This window comes from Strigops habroptila, chromosome 7 (genome assembly GCF_004027225.2).
Source record: "Strigops habroptila isolate Jane chromosome 7, bStrHab1.2.pri, whole genome shotgun sequence".
Lineage (NCBI taxonomy): Eukaryota > Metazoa > Chordata > Aves > Psittaciformes > Psittacidae > Strigops > Strigops habroptila.
In genome coordinates, this window is record NC_044283.2 from 94397 (window position 1) to 108805 (window position 14409).

General features: G+C 64.1%; 2 protein-coding genes across 4 annotated transcripts in view; one reads left to right on the forward strand and one right to left on the reverse strand.

The window, feature by feature from the left end:
• Positions 1-28: 28 nt before the first annotated feature.
• AUP1 (AUP1 lipid droplet regulating VLDL assembly factor) lies at positions 29-11620 on the forward strand. 3 transcript variants are annotated; one of them, XM_030475539.1, is made up of 16 exons: positions 31-161; positions 413-550; positions 944-1094; positions 1973-2160; positions 2243-2315; positions 4873-4946; positions 5724-5790; positions 6300-6405; positions 6686-6829; positions 6991-7154; positions 7344-7432; positions 9160-10376; positions 10452-10581; positions 10673-10767; positions 10897-11018; positions 11245-11620. In XM_030475539.1, exons 1-12 carry the CDS (start codon positions 112-114, stop codon positions 9203-9205), a joined length of 1290 nt encoding a protein of 429 aa, XP_030331399.1. In that variant the 5' UTR covers positions 31-111; the 3' UTR covers positions 9206-10376; positions 10452-10581; positions 10673-10767; positions 10897-11018; positions 11245-11620. The 3 variants fall into 3 exon arrangements, with proteins under 3 accessions (XP_030331398.1, XP_030331399.1, XP_030331400.1); XM_030475540.1 differs by lacking the exons at positions 10452-10581; positions 10673-10767; positions 10897-11018; positions 11245-11620 and having other exon boundaries at positions 33-161; positions 4873-4941; positions 9160-9267; XM_030475538.1 differs by lacking the exons at positions 10452-10581; positions 10673-10767; positions 10897-11018; positions 11245-11620 and having other exon boundaries at positions 29-161; positions 413-1094; positions 4873-4941; positions 9160-9267.
• A 204-nt stretch (positions 11621-11824) lies between these two features.
• Positions 11825-14409, reverse strand: part of LOC115603587 (dedicator of cytokinesis protein 2-like) — a 51886-nt gene continuing 49301 nt past the window's right edge. Inside the window, exons 49-53 of the mRNA XM_030475530.1 lie at positions 14164-14249; positions 13713-13851; positions 13393-13489; positions 12848-12984; positions 11825-12765 (exon numbers count right to left, since the gene is read on the reverse strand). Of these exons, the coding sequence (XP_030331390.1) occupies positions 12673-12765; positions 12848-12984; positions 13393-13489; positions 13713-13851; positions 14164-14249 (552 nt within the window). The 3' untranslated portion in view covers positions 11825-12672. The remainder of the gene's footprint in view (positions 12766-12847; positions 12985-13392; positions 13490-13712; positions 13852-14163; positions 14250-14409) is intronic.

Consider the following 14409-nt stretch of genomic DNA (forward strand, 5'->3'; position numbering starts at 1 on the left):
ACGCCGGGAAGGCGCCGCCGCTCCCAAGCTGCCCCGCGCGGGCAGGCGGGCGGCCGTGGGGGAAGATGGCGGCGGGTGTGGGGCGCGCCTGAGGTGCCGGGTGCGGCGGGGATGGAGCCTCCCGCGGCGCCGGGCCCCGAGCGGCTCTTCGACTCGCACCGGTGAGAGCCGCGGCCGCCCCTCGCTGCTTCGCGGGGGTCCCGGCGAGGAGGGGCCCGCGGGGGTCCCGGCGAGGGGGGGCCCGCGGGGAAAGGCGGCGTGTCCCTGGGGGAGGCCCCGGCGGCCCGCTGGGGAGGGGGTATCCCGTGGGGGCTCCGCGGGGGAGGTCGGGGTGTGCCGGGCGGGGGGGGGGGACGCGGAGCGGCCCGGCCTCGCCGCGCTCAGGCCGCTCCGCTGCTCTTCGGCCCCGCAGGTTTCCGAGCGATGGGTTCCTGCTCCTGGCCCTCCTGCTCTACGCGCCCGTGGGGCTGTGCCTGCTCGTCCTGCGCCTCTTCATCGGCGTGCACGTCTTCCTGGTCAGCTGCGCCCTGCCTGACAGCGTGCTGCGGCGGTGCGTGCGGCTCCGCGGGAGCCCGGGCCGGGGCCGGGCGCTGCTGTGGGGCTGGAGGGCTGCCCTCGCCCGGGGGGGCCGTGAGCCGCGGGGGCTTGGGCTCGTGCAGGAGCTTTTGGGACTCTGTTCCCAGACCCACGAAGGCACCTTCTCTGCCAAGACCAAAGCGGGCACTTGCCTCTTGAGAGCTCGAGGATTGGTCCAGAACACTTGGATCAGTGCAGCCCCCGCTGCCACCCGAACAGTTCCCATCCCAGATATCTGTCCTGTCATTCCCCCGTTGTACCAGTGTCCTTTGTCCAGTCACATGGATTCCCCGGTCTGCTCTGTTTGCTGGATGTGCAGCCGGCAATGGCTCGGGCCCCTGGATGAGAGGAAGCTGCTTCCCCCCAGGTTCATCGTGCGGGTGATGTGCTCGGTGCTGGGGCTGTGCGTGCAGCAGAGCGACCCCCGGCTGCGCGACACCGGCGTCAGGGTGTATATCGCCAACCACGTCACGCAGTTCGACCACAACGTCATCAACCTCCTCACCTCCTGCAACACGGTGAGGGGCCGGCGGGAGCCTCCCTGGGGTCCGGAGGGTTCTTTCTCCAGGAGAAGGGCCCAGAGAGCTCTGTCAGAACTCAGGCATTGCCCTGGTCTCCTTCGGTTTTCATTTATCAACCCATGAACCTGGAGTTCTTTGTGGTTCAGTGTCATGCTCTTGGGCTCTGCATAACAACTGGAGCAGGGTGAGGAGGAGCAGGAAGTGTTGGAATGGGTATTGATTTTATTGAAAGAGGCTGGGCAGGTCCCAGCAGCTGCATCTTTTTCAGGTAGGTGCTGTCAAGAGCAGGGCTGGTTGTGAGGCTTTTCCCCCAGCCCTGGCTGTCACCCCTGTCGTGTGGGACAACTGGCTGTGAGGGGAGCTGTGTGGTGGTGCTGGGGTTATTCTGCCAGGCTGCTGGTTGTGTAACTCCCTCTGCTCATGTTAAATCCCTTAAGTGTGGAATTCCTGAGTCAACTGGCTCTAAGTGTGCCTGGGAGTGAGTTGGTTGGTCTTATATCCTGAGCAGCAGCAGATTTGCTCCTTACCTGGAGAAAAGTAACTCTTGGGAGTAGTGTGTCCTCTGCCAAATGTGTCAGGAACCTCGAGAGAGAACAGGGCAGGGAGTTGTTGCCCAGGGCGGGGAGAGTTTGTTTCTCTGGCAGACAAGGTACAGCCTGAACTGGAGATCAGGAGTCAGACACCTGAGGACTTGGGGCCAGGCAGTGACGTGCTCTCTGCTATAGTGCCTTTAGCCGGCAGGCTGCTCCCTCGCCCCCAGAGGCATTTCTGCCGATAAGCAGGAACGTTGTCTCCCACTGTCAGGTGGGAAAGTAGAGCCTTGGGGGAGGACAGGACAGGACAGGGTTCCTTCTGACTCTTGTTCTCCCTTGCAGCCTGCCCTGAACAGTGCCCCTGGTTTCATCTGCTGGTCACGGGGCTTCATGGAGCTGGGAGTGAGCGGGAGCCGAGCGGAGCTGGTGGATTCCCTGAAGGCGTATTCGTCCCACAGAGAGAACCCCCCGCTGCTGCTCTTCCCGGAGGAGGCAGCCACCAACGGCCGGGCCGGGTTGCTCCGCTTCAGGTACCGGAGCGGGCGCTGCTGCGGCGCGGCGGCGCTTGGGTTTGGCTTTGGGGTCATTCCCTGTGGAATTCCTCCTTTCCAGCTCCTGGCCGTTCTCCGTGTCGGACGTGGTGCAGCCCGTCGCCCTGCAAGTGCTGAGGCCTTTGGTCACCGTGGTGAGTGGGGGCACGTGGCAGGGGGGCTCTGCAAGCCTGGGCTGTGTGGTGGTGCCGATAATCCTGCCTTGAAGCCTGTGGGAGGTGCAGCCTGGCCTCGTGTGCTGTCACTGGCTTCTCAATGCTAACACAGTTTTCCCAGTCCCCTTCTCAGGGAACTTCCACCAAATCAATACTCTTGTAGTTGCACTGACAGATTTGATAGGTGCTTCGGTGGCTCAGCTGCCCAACAGTGTGCCGTCTGGCTTCTGTGGCCACAGCATCCCTGTGTCTCATCTCCCCTTTGTGAGCTCCCTGCTGTTAAAGTGCTTGGCAGAGTAGCTCCACTTGCCTTGGAGAGTGGCTGATGTGCCAAAGGTTGGCCGGGCTCTCGGGGTAGGTTCTTGAATTCCCAAGTGCAGACATGAGCATGATGCAACATCAGCTTCAGAGAAGTGGCAAAGTTCATGCTGGCAGTGCTGGTGCTGCTGGCCAGGCTGCAGTAAACTGTTCTCAGCTTGCTTACAGGGGGAGATCTTGTTGAATTTCTTATTTCTTAATATGAGTTATGGATCCGTGGATCTCCTTGATTAAAAGACACATTTTACATTTGTCTGATATTTTAGTTGATTCTCTGTTGTGCATCTGTTTAAAGCAGTAGGTGGACAGTGGATAAGGCACAGTGGATGGATTTAGAGGTATTGCAGGGATTTTTCAGGGGAGGCTCTGATGGGGATTAGTTCTTTGCCAGTGTCATTTAGTGGCTCCAGCGGCCGCAGGTGACAGCACTGACACCTCTGCTGGTGAGGTTCAGGTTGGTGGATGACGAGGAAGCTGCATGACCGTGACGCAGGGCGCCACTGGCAGCGGCGGGTGCGCGACTGGGCCCGGAGTGTGATGTGCGCGGTGGCGCTGAGCGGGGGAGCGCGGGGCTGGGGGTGCTGGTGAGCGCTGGGAACAGGCTGTGCAGAGCTTTGGCGGCCCCGCAGCCAGGAGAGCGGGGCAGTAGCTGACAGAGTTCAGGGAGGCCACAAGCGTGAGGCAGGATCCAGAGAGCAGCTTAGAGGCACTCGGCATAACCAGCTCAGCAGAGGGGTGCTGCGCGTGGCTGCCCGCGCGCCGGAGGAGCGGTGCAGGGCTGGAGAGGGCTCGGTTGTGTGGCAGCGCACACGGCAGCAGCAGGAGGCTCTGCACGTGCTCAGGCTGGATGCGGCTTCTGCTCAAGTTCAGCGGTGGGTTACGGTGCGGTTTTCTGACAATGAGAACCCTACATTTTTGAGTGACTACTCGAGGAGTGGGAGAGCTCTCCTGTTCTGGGCTGCTGACAGGGAATATCTTATCCTTCCTGTGGCTTTGGCTCCTCCAAGGAATTCCGTGAGATGGGTCAGCTTGTTTGTCTGTGCATCCCTTCCCTCACGAGTGGTGGGGAGAACAGCATGCGCATGACTGCAGATGTGTTTGAAGGTACTGGTTATAGTCACTTCTTGGCTCAGACTGCTGCCTCCAGAGGTTGAGCAGGACTTTCTGCCCTAATTCATCCTGGTCGATTCCTGATGCAATTTTAAGCCATCGGAAACTTGTGAGGACTGGACTGGAGATGCAGCACTTTGAATGGCTCAGTCAGTGCGTTGCAGAAAGCTTTCTTAGATGCTTGTGTGACACACTGAGCTGAGCAAAGCACCAAGCCTGGAGTTCAGGAAGAGTTTTCCCCAGCTCTGGTCAGCTGGAGCCTTGGAGGAGGCGTTGTTCTGTGGCACACATGGCCTGGGTTCAGCTGTGACAGCTTCCTCCTTCCTGGTACGTGGTGCAGTGCCAGGCTTGGGCTTCGGGCTGGAGCAATGCTGGTAACACATGGATTGTTCAGTTGTTGTTGGGGATGGGTCGGCGGGAGCTGAGCAATTGGGTTGGGCATCACTTGTGTTTATTGTTGTTTTCCCCTTCCCTTCTTAGTTTTATATTCTCTTCCCTTGTTATTTCCCTTAGTAGTAGGAGGAGTGGTGGTTTTGATTCTGCTTTAGTTATTGGGCTGTTCTGATCTCAACCCGAGGGGTTCACATTCCTTCCATCCTCCTCCCATCCCCGCTGGCTGCTGGTGCGGAGCTACCGCCCCGGGTTCAGCCACCACAGCAAGGCAGCGGGTTTCTGAGCTCTGTCTCTCCAGTTACCCGCAGTGGTTGTGGTTTCTGGGCTGGGGAATAAACCAGGCCTGAGGCCTGTCTTGGAGTCATAGAACTGTTTGGTTGCAAAATACCTTTAAGCTCCTGGAGTGCAGCCATTGCCCAAGCACTGCCACGTCCACCACCCAGCCATGTCCCCACGGGCCTTGTCTGCACGTCTTTTGAATCCCTCCAGGGCCGGTGACTCCAGCACTGCCCTGGGCAGCTTGTTCCAGTGCCTGACAATCTTTTTGGGAAGGAATTGTTCCTCATCTCCATCTAATCCTCCCCTGGGGCAGCTTGAGGCCGTTTCCTCTTGTCCCATCCCTTGTTCCTTGGGAGCAGAGACCCGCTGGCATCCCGGTGGGGCCCTGCCCGGCTCCTGTTCTGTGGGTGCAGCCTCATTGTGCTTTCTTCCCCAGAGTGTGGCTGACTCCTCCTGGATTGCAGAGCTGCTCTGGACCTTCTTTGTCCCCTTCACAGTATATCAAGTAAGGTACTATCCCTCTCTCTTTCATTTGGGGCAGGGATGGGGCAGGCAGAGCTGTGGTAGTGAGAGGTTTTCCAGCAGTGCTGATGTGCCCCTCGCTGTGGTCTCTGTGTGGCTTTGCTCAGTGTTACTTGGTCCGTGCCAGGTCCAGCTGCTGGCCCAGCTTCTGAAGCAGAGTGGGCCTGGTTCCTGCGTTGAGTTGGGGAAGGAGAGGAGCCTCCCAGGGCTTTTATGTCAAGTTTTCTGGGTATATTTTTGAGGCTGGCTGCTCGGCTGTGATTCACCCCAAGGTTCCTCAGGTCCCATGGGTGATTCCCTGCAGTCCCTTGTGGATTGCAGAGGGCGTTCAGACACCTCTGTGGGGCCCAGGTGAGCCCAGACAGGCTGAGAGCTTTGGTGTGGCAAGGTATCAGAGGCAGCAGAAGCGGGCGGGAGTCACATTCAGGGGTCATTTGCTGTAGCTTTTCCCAGCCGAATTTGGCTCGAGTCCTGTTGATCTGGTTTCTACTTGCATGTAAGTGGCAGTGGTTCCTCATCGGGGGCCGTTCTGGGAACTTCATTAGGACATGCTTGGCGTGTTACACTTGGGTGCTAATAGAGGTTCAATGAGCCACTTTGTTTTCCAAACCGTGCCTTGCCCTGAGCTCTGCAGCTCCTGGTGAGGTTTCACACTCATCTTGTGGGGAGAGGCTTGGGGCGAGCTGCGATGGAGCTGCCGTGCTGGTGCCGGGGGGCTGCCCCCCTGCCCCCCCGCAGCCAGCCCGCTGCTGTTGTCCCCATCAGGTGGCTGCCGACCGTCCCCAGGCGCACGGAGGAGCCGAGCGAGGACTTTGCGCTGCGGGTGCAGGAGGTAGGAGGGGGCTGCACCCACAGGGGAGGGTGGGAGCAGAGCTGCAGAGGGTGTTCCTGGGTGGGTGCATTTGGGTGGTGGGAGCTCTGGCCCCTGTTTATTGCCCCTTCCAATGGCTCAGTTTTTCCATGGCCTGTTTGCTGGTCCCCTTCCTGCCCGTTCCCAAGGCTCTGCCCATCGAGTTCAAACCTTTCACTCCCTTTCCATAATCCCACAAGTCAAACGAAGCAGCTGGTTCTCCACCTTTCCCTTATGTGCTGAGAGCCTCATAGCTCCTGCACTGAGAATCCTGTATCTCCCTGTCAGCCTGTTTTGGCACATGATATTCCCAGCTCCTGGTCCTTTATGCACTCCATGCAGGCTCTGGAGAAATCAGTTCCCAGTCCTCTTGCCCTTGCTGTGGCTCCACACAGGCCTGTACATGTGCTACACTCCCCTGCAAGCTGGGAATGCTGGGGTCATACGTGTTGTGTGTCATGTACATGTGCCTCTTCTCTGCACCTGTGCAGCTCTTGGCCATGGAGCTGGGTGTGGTATCCACACGGCTCACGGCAGCAGACAGAACCGAGCACATGAAGAGGCTGAGACACACATCGCTGCTCCCCTTCGCCCCAGGTGGGTGTCCTGGGTCGCGTCCTCACTAGGGAACCGCCTTCAGAGAGGCCTCAGGCTGCTCTTGGTTACTCGTGCGTGGAGGGAGAGGAGGAGGCATGTTGGGGAGCAGGGGCTGCGGGTGTGCTCGGGGCTGGGGTTGGAGCTGGCTGGCAGGGCGAGCACCGCTGCTCCTGTGTGCAGACGTGGTGGCTGTGTGCAGGACGTGCAGCTTGCTTACCCTGCCAGCTCGTGCCGGAGCAAGCGGAGCTGTGGCAGCTCAAAGGCCACCCTGTTGTTGCAGCCCCAAGCCAGGCGCTGGCAGCGCGGCACCGGGTGCCGTCCAGCCTGGCGGGAGCTCCCGAGGACGTGCGCGTCGCGGCGATGGTGCGGCAGGTCAAGGAGGTGCTGCCTCACGTGCCTCTGGAGGTCATCAGGATAGACCTGGGTAAGCCATGCCCAGGGACACAGTGTCACCTTCCACGCTGTCTCTGTGATACCTGAGAGCGGAAACCGTGTCCCTGCTGCACCGTGGAGCACAAGGGCAGCAAGGGTGTGAGCGTCCGGGTGCGGTAGCTCCCTCTCTAACAGATCCTCTTGTCCCTACAGCCCAAACCAACTGTGTGGACACCACCATTGCCAACTTGCTGGAGGGGAGAGTATCCTTCTTCCCTGACAGTAAGGAGGCTGGTACTGACCTGCCCGCCCCAGCTACCTCCCAGGCTCCAGCTGCTTCTGGCATCCAGGGCTCCGCAGCTGAGCCTTCTTCCAAGGTACTTCTGGTGGTTGCGTTGTCTCTTCTGATGGCTTGTAGCCACAGCACGATGGCCTGTGTCCTGCACTAGCCATGGGGTCAGGGAATGGAGCATTCTAAAGTGGAGGCTGACCTGGCATTGCAGAGCCGCTGGGGAGCTCCGTGGGCTCTGACCGTGTGCTGATGGCTCCTGTGCTCTGTGTTGCAGGCAGCTGCAAAGCAGTTTGCCAAGTCCCCTGTGGAGCGGCACCTGTCCCTGCAGGAGCGGAAGCGAGCGCTCTACGACTACGCCAGGAGGTGAGAGCCCCCCCCGGCCCTGGCAGAGCCCCCACACCCCCCAGCAGCACCCGGGTACCCCCGGCAAGGGCCGGCCCTGCTGGGCCTCATGTCCTCTGGCCCAGGAGCACGGGGCTGGGCAGAGGGAGGTGGCAGAGCTTTGTCCGCATCCCCTTGTCATTCCTGGGAAGTGCTCCCGGATCGTTACTGTGCTTCTGCGTTTGGGCCTAGGTGGGATTGAAGCTGTTTGCCCGAAGCTGCTGAGGAGCAGGCTTAGCAAAAACCCTCAGTTGTTCTTTGGTGCAAGGGATTTGTTTGATAGGAGCCACTGTGGACCTATAGATTTCTTTGCAATGAGTATTCATGCTCTGGACACTCATTTCAGACAGGAGTTGGCTGTTTGGCAGCAGGGACGGTGCAGTTCAGGTTCCTCAGTGTAAGTGGAGAAGTGCAGGGACCAGGGAGCGAGTCTGACCCTGTGTGGGGTTTTGATGAGGCACATCCTGGAGCCAGCGTCCTGTTCTGGTGTAGAGGAGACACAGGAAATTCAGGCAGTTTGCCTGGGTCCGGAGTACACATTGCTCTGTGGGAAGGGGAGAACCAGTCTGGTGCTCCAGGAGTCAGGAGAAGGTTGCAGAGGTTCAGGGATCAGATAGACCTTTGAGATCAGCTTCTCTCTGCTACTGAGAGAAGGAAATTCCCGTGTCCGGAAACTGAAGCGAGGCAAATCCTCAGTGCCCGTTTCTAAAGGGCTGCTCCGAGGTGGCTCTGGGTAGCTCTTGGTCACCAAGGACTTGGTTCAAACAGCTCTGTTTTTCTGTAAGATCACTGCAGTTTAGAGGAGTTTCATCTCCGCATAGTCCTGTGCCATAGACAATGTTAGACTGAGCTCAGAGCTGTCCCCCAAGCCTGATGGGAGCGTGGAGGTGCTGGGGGCTGGATCCACCGGGCGTGAGCTGTTCAGCAGCAAAGAAAAGAGGGTGGGAATCCTTTCCTGTGGATACCCAACCTGGCTTCCTTGCTGCTCTGCATGACCCTTTCCTGAGGCTCTTCTGCCTGCTGGCTGTGGAATAGCGATCTCTGCTTCTGAGGGAGGAGGGGATCCCAGCAGGATTTGGGAAGGTGCTCGTGCTCCTCCATGTCTGTACTCCGAAAGGGCCGTCCGTGCTGTGCCAGCCTCGGAGCAGGCGTGTGTCTGCCTGGGGTTCCCAGTGGCAGCAGCCACGCATCACTCGGCGGTTCAGGCTCAGCTCGGGGCTCCCGAGTGCTGCTCTCACCCGGCAGCTCCGGCATTCCCAGCACGAGGCGGCTGTTCCCCGCCGGGGCTCTGCTTTGTTCTCACCCAGCCCCTTCCCACACCAACCCAAGCTGGTGTGTGTCAGCTCGGGGGGTGGGTGCGGGGGGGGGGTCCTGCAGTGTCACCGCTCCTTCTGCCCTCCCCCATGGAGCCTGTCCTTGCTCCAGCCTGGGGCGCTGTGCGTGCCTCCGTCCCGGGAGCCGGGCTGGGACCTGGCCTTGCCAGGCTTGTCCCCGGTAGTGCCCGTGTTCAGATGCGGGCCTGGTTGGAACCGCGCCCGGGTTCGCCGCGGCTTCCCGGGCTCTGGGCGAGCTGGGGCCGGGCCCGGGCCCTGCTTGGGGAGCACCGGGTGTGGGGAGGTGTCACCTCAGCGGGCCCGGCCCGCCGTGCGCGCCCCCTCGGGGCTGTGCCCCGCTCGCGGCCCGTGCGCTGACGCCGGTGTCTCCCGCAGGCGGTTCGCGGAGCGGAGCGGCGCGGCGCGGCTCGGCGGGCCTTGACCGGCCCTGCGCGGCTCGGCGCGCCCCCTGGCGGCGGCGGCAATAAACGGCGGCAGCGTCTGGCGCGGCTCGGCTGTGCGCGCGCGGGGGGGCGGGGCCACTGGAGGGGGCGGGGTCACCGGGGAGGGGGCGGGGCCGGGCCGGCTCCGTGCGGGCCCGCACGCGCCGCGGCCGCCGCCCGCTCGCCCGCCGCACGTAGGCGCCGCTTAAAGGGGCAACGCGGCGGCCCCGGCGGGTCCCGGCACTGGCGAGCTGCGGCCGGAGGCCGCGGCTCCGGGGCGGTGCTGCCGCCGAACCCTACGGGAACCCGGCCTCTGCCGGCGTTCCCGCCCCGGTGCCGACCCCGCGGGCCCCCGCGCACGGAGCCGGTGCCCTTTTAAGAAACGAGCTGCCGGTGCCGGTGGTTTTATTTACATGGGGGCTCGGGGGCGTCACGTGACGGGCAGAGCGGCGGCGGCGGCCGAGCGCGGCGGGGCCATGGCGTGCAGCGGCGACGACGGTCCGTGCGGCGGGGGGCGGGAGCCGGGGGTCCCGAGCGGGCAGCGGGGGCCGGGTCACTGGGGTCCCGGTGGGTGCCGAGCGGACACCAGAGGGATGGGGGAGTGCGGGTCCCGGGGATCCCGGTTGGGCCGGTGTGACCCGGGGGGTCTGGGTCACTGGGGAGCCCGAGAGTCCTGGGTGGGCTGGCACAGGGCGGGGGTTAGGTTAACAGGGGTCCCTGCGGGGCTGACGTGCCCCGAGGTCCGGGACAATGGAGAGCCCGGGGCTCAAGGGCAGGCTGGTTCCATGGGGGTCCCGGTGGGCTGATGTGCACCGGGGAGGGTGGTGGGAGGTCAGTGGGGGTCCCGGGCTGATGGGCATTGCAGGGGTCCCGGGGGAGCGGGGCACGCCGCGGGGCAGCCCTGGGCAGACGCGCGTGCGCATGACACCCCAGGTTGGAGATAGTGCTTGGTGGTCCCTGGGCAGTGGTGCTGGATGCACCGGGGGGGTCAGAGCAGGGTGCGGGTGGGCGCGGGGCCGGAGCCGGGCTGACAGCCCCTGCAGGCTCCTGGGTGGAGCTGCGCTGCGGCCCCGGGGGCCCCGAGCCCGAGCCCTCGCGGCTCTCCTCCTGCCACGCCGACGTGGAGCGGATGCTGCTGGAGGCCCAGCTGGAGACCGAGAGCGGTGACAGGTGAGTCCCGGGGCTGAGCCGAGCACCGGGGGCCGAGGGGTGGCACAGGCCTGGTGACCGGGGGTCTCTTTGCAGTGCGCTGCTCCTGCTGGGCTCCCCAGCCTGGGATGACGATGGAGCTGGTCCGGCCAGCGAGCGGCCTGGAGACAGCAACCTGCGGCCTCCCTGCAGCCAGCCCCAGCCAGGCTGCCTGCACCCCCGGCAGGTGAGGGAGCTGCGCCGTGCCCTGTGCCATGCCGTGTGCTCTGCTGTGCCCGCTGTGCCCCTGGTCTTACTTGCTCTGTGCCTCTTTCTAGCAGGATGTGCCAGAGGAAGCCAAGCGGAGGGAGCGCCGCCTGCCAGCATCCCTCAGCTGGGCCTGCGCCCGCCACCCTCGGCATCTCTCTCCAAAGTAAGGCCGTGTCCCCCGGCAGCATGTGCTGTTGTCCCCTGTCCTGCACCCTCTCGCGGTGCTCTGTCCTCCCTTCCCTGTTAACCGTGCGCTTTTCCCAGGGAGTTTGCCTTTGTGTGCTCCCCGCAGCCGGTGCTGTGGAGCCTGCAGGGAGGAGCAGTGGGGAGAAAGAAGAAACTGTTCAGTTCAGAGCTGCTGCTGCTCTTCATCCCCTCGCTGCTGCTCAGCCACGTGCTGACGCTGGGGCTCGGGTGAGTTTCTGATGGGCCTGATCTGGGCTTGGGTGCGGGCAGGGTGAGCCCTGAGCTGAGGGGTGTCTGCTGCCTGGGGGCCCCTGGCTGGCCTGACCTGGGAGGCTGCCCTGATGGAGCGGGGCTGGGGGCACACTCCTGGGTGTGGAGTGCTCATCCTTGGGCGCTGCTCTGAGCAGCCACAGCGTCCCTGCAGGGTCACTTACAGCCTCTCTCTCCAACCCAGGATCTACATTGGGAAGCGACTGGCAGCCTCCTCAGCCAACCCACTGTGAAGAGGTGGGATTGGTGAGGCTCCGTGTGGGGGGAGCCCGGGCACCAGCACAGCCCGGCTGTGGCACGAGGTGCTCCCAGGCTTCCCGGCTGCGGCACGAGGCGCCGTCTCCCATCGTCCCTTCTTTAGCCCCAGCCCAGGAGCTGATCCCGCTCTCCCACGTAGACAGAAGTCCACTGATGGCAGCTCCCGGGGCAGGCAGCCTCTGCCCTCCCCATCCCTTGGTTACGGGTCCACGTTCCTGCTCTTTAACACAGACTGTAAATATGAGTCTTGAGCTGCAATACCGCGTGTGAATAAAGAGCCGTGAGTCAGCGGTGGCACCAGACCTGCGCGGCCCAGCACCGGGAGAGCAGGCGAGCTCCTGGGGCGTTGTCATGGCATTGCCCTGGGCTCGGGCTGCAGGAGGGCGAGTCCCTGCCAATTGGGGTGCTGGGGGGTGCCTGGCTGTGGAAGGGGCCCCTGCTTGGGCTGTGTGTGCACAGGGGTGAGTACTGGGCGCATATGGGGTTTTCAGCCCTGCTGCAGTGTGTCAGGCTGGTGCATTAGTCCTTTATTAGCTATGGCTGAGGCAGGGGGAAGCCCAGGGTGGGTGGCCAAGGGCTGCGAAGCCAGATGTGGCTGGAGAGCTGGCGCTGCAAAGCCAGATGTGGCAGGAGAGCTGGTGCTGCCCAGGCTGCACACAGAGCTGGCTGGGCCAGAGGGTTGGTTCTGGCGCTGCAGGGTGGCGTGGGAAGGTGCGGGACAAGGGACAGGAGCTGCCTCCGGTGGTGTGAGCGGGAGGGAATCGCTCGGCCCATGCTGGCAGGGGGCTCGTTGCCCTGCACGTGGCGAGGTCCATGGGCAGTTGAGGGTGGAGGGAGGAAGATCCTTTCCAGTGCAGCGTGGTCACAGTGCTGAGGGGCTGTGGGGCTCAGAGCTCAGCCGGGACAGGGCCTGGCACAGGCGGGTGTGTGGCCACTTGGGCTCAGCAGGAGCCTGGCCTGGGGCTGCTGCAATGCGCTGGGGTGGGGAAGAGTCTGGGGGCAGGGGGTTCCCAGCCCTGGGGACACCTGGAGGGTGGCAGGAGCCTGCCCTAACAGGACACAGGGTGGCCGTTCCCTGTGCTGGGGCATGCAGGGGGGTCCCAGGCTGTGCAGGATGCAAGCGGGGGTCCAGCGGGCAGGGATGGAGCAGGGCTGTTGGTCAGGCGGGCAGGGATGGAGCAGGGCTGTTGGTCAGGCGGGCAGGGATGGAGCAGGGCTGTTGGTCAGGCGGGCAGGGATGGAGCAGGGCTGTTGGTCAGGCGGGCAGGGATGGAGCAGGGCTGTTGGCACAGCGGAGCGGGGTCACTGCGGGGTTTTCCATCCCTGGGCAGATGGGGCCGCTGCGGGCACCGGCTCAGAGGTGTGACAGGCGCTTGGACTTGGGCGGCGGCGGCGGCGGCGGCGACTTCGGGCTTTTGTTTCCATCCGCTGTGGGTGATGTGGTCACCTGCCAGTGGATGGGGCCGTTACCAGAGACTGGGGCCGTTACCGGGGGTGGGGCGGGGGCGCCGGGGCGGGCCGGGTGGTACCTTCCCTGCAGCAGCATCACTGGGCTCCAGGAAGGTCTCGTACACGGCGGGGCTGATCTTGCGGGGCAGCGGCGGCGCTTTGCTGGCGCTCTTCACGCGGCCCCCGAAGCCGGTGGGGGACGGGGACGGGGACGGCCCTGCGGGGGGTGCGGGGGTCACCCAGCGGGGAGCCTGCGGGGCCCGTGTGGGTGCCCAGGGCTGCCAGGGCCAGCTCCCTCCCGCCTGTGGGGCTGCAGTGCGGTCGGGTGCGAGCCAGCCGCGAGAGGCGAGCTGGCTCCTGCTGTGAGCTCAGCCCAGCACCAAGACCTGTCAGCACAAGGTCTGGGATCAACAATGCTCCGCGGGAAGCATTGGGTGGGAGACACTGGAGCCGCGTGGGATCTGCCTGTGCTCTTGGTACCCAGCGCTCCCTGCCTGCAGCGTCCTGCGGAGCCGGGCGAGGGGCTGAGGGTGCCTGTGCGGGGGATGCTCGTACCGCTCTGCTGGGGCAGGGGCACAGCCCTGCTCACGCCTATGGGGCTGCAGGGCCGGGGTTGGGGCGGTACCTGTGGGGCTGGGCTGGGCGCCGGCGCGGCTCAGCCCCGGCTGCTTCCCGGCGGAGCTGCTCTCGCCGATGTTGCTGGAGAGTCTCCGCTTCTCGTCCTGGGGTGCAGAGGGAGGTTCAGCACCGCGGGGGGGCACGGGCGGCATCGCAGGAGCCTCTGGCAGGGCTGGTGCTCCCCAGTAGCCCTGGGCTCCTGCCCTGTGCCCCCCACCCGCTGCTCCTGCCACCAGCACCCCGAGTCCCACCCGTGCTGGGGTCCCCGGTGCTGCAGGAGAGGGAACCCGGGAGGAGGGGAGGCACCGGGGCTGTGCTGAGCATCACCTTGGGCTCCGGCAGCTCCGAGATGGACTGGCGCAGGTCCTGCCACCGGTGCCCGAAGAAGATGCTGGAGCGGTTTTCCCTGCGCTCAGTCCTGCGCTCATCACTCTCGGTGGGTTTTGGAGTCGGGGAGGGCTCCATTCTGGGGAGCATTGGGGCTGGTCAGGGGCGGGCGGCAGGGGACGGGGAGCAGGGCTATGGCGTGCGCCAGCCAGACCCAGCACCGTCTCCACATGGGCCAGCAGGGATGGCTCAGGTGCCAGGGGAGCCTGGGGGCTGCACTCGGGGTGTCTCTGCTCCGTGCCCCCCACGTGGTGGCAGGACGAGCCCTCGGGATGTGCCTGGAGCACGGCAGTGGTCTGGGCAGAGGGGGGTGAGGGCGGCTCAGGGGCAGCAGGGAGGGGTGAGGGCGGGGGGGGGGGCTCGGGGCCGGTGCTCCCACCACAGCACTTGCCTGTCCTCACAGTGGCTCAGCCGGTCCCAGTCGGGGCCCCAGGCCATGGACCGGGGACGTCCGGTGCGCTGGTCCTCAAAGCAGACCTGAGGGCACAGGGAGAGGGGAGGGATGGGAGCGCAGAGCCCCCCGCGTCTGCCCTTGCTCTGCCGGGGCAGCAGCGCCCTCTGCCTGGGCTTGTGCCACCCCCCTAGGGCTGTCCCCCACCCAGGTCCCCCACACAGAGCCCCTCACCCTGTTGCAGCT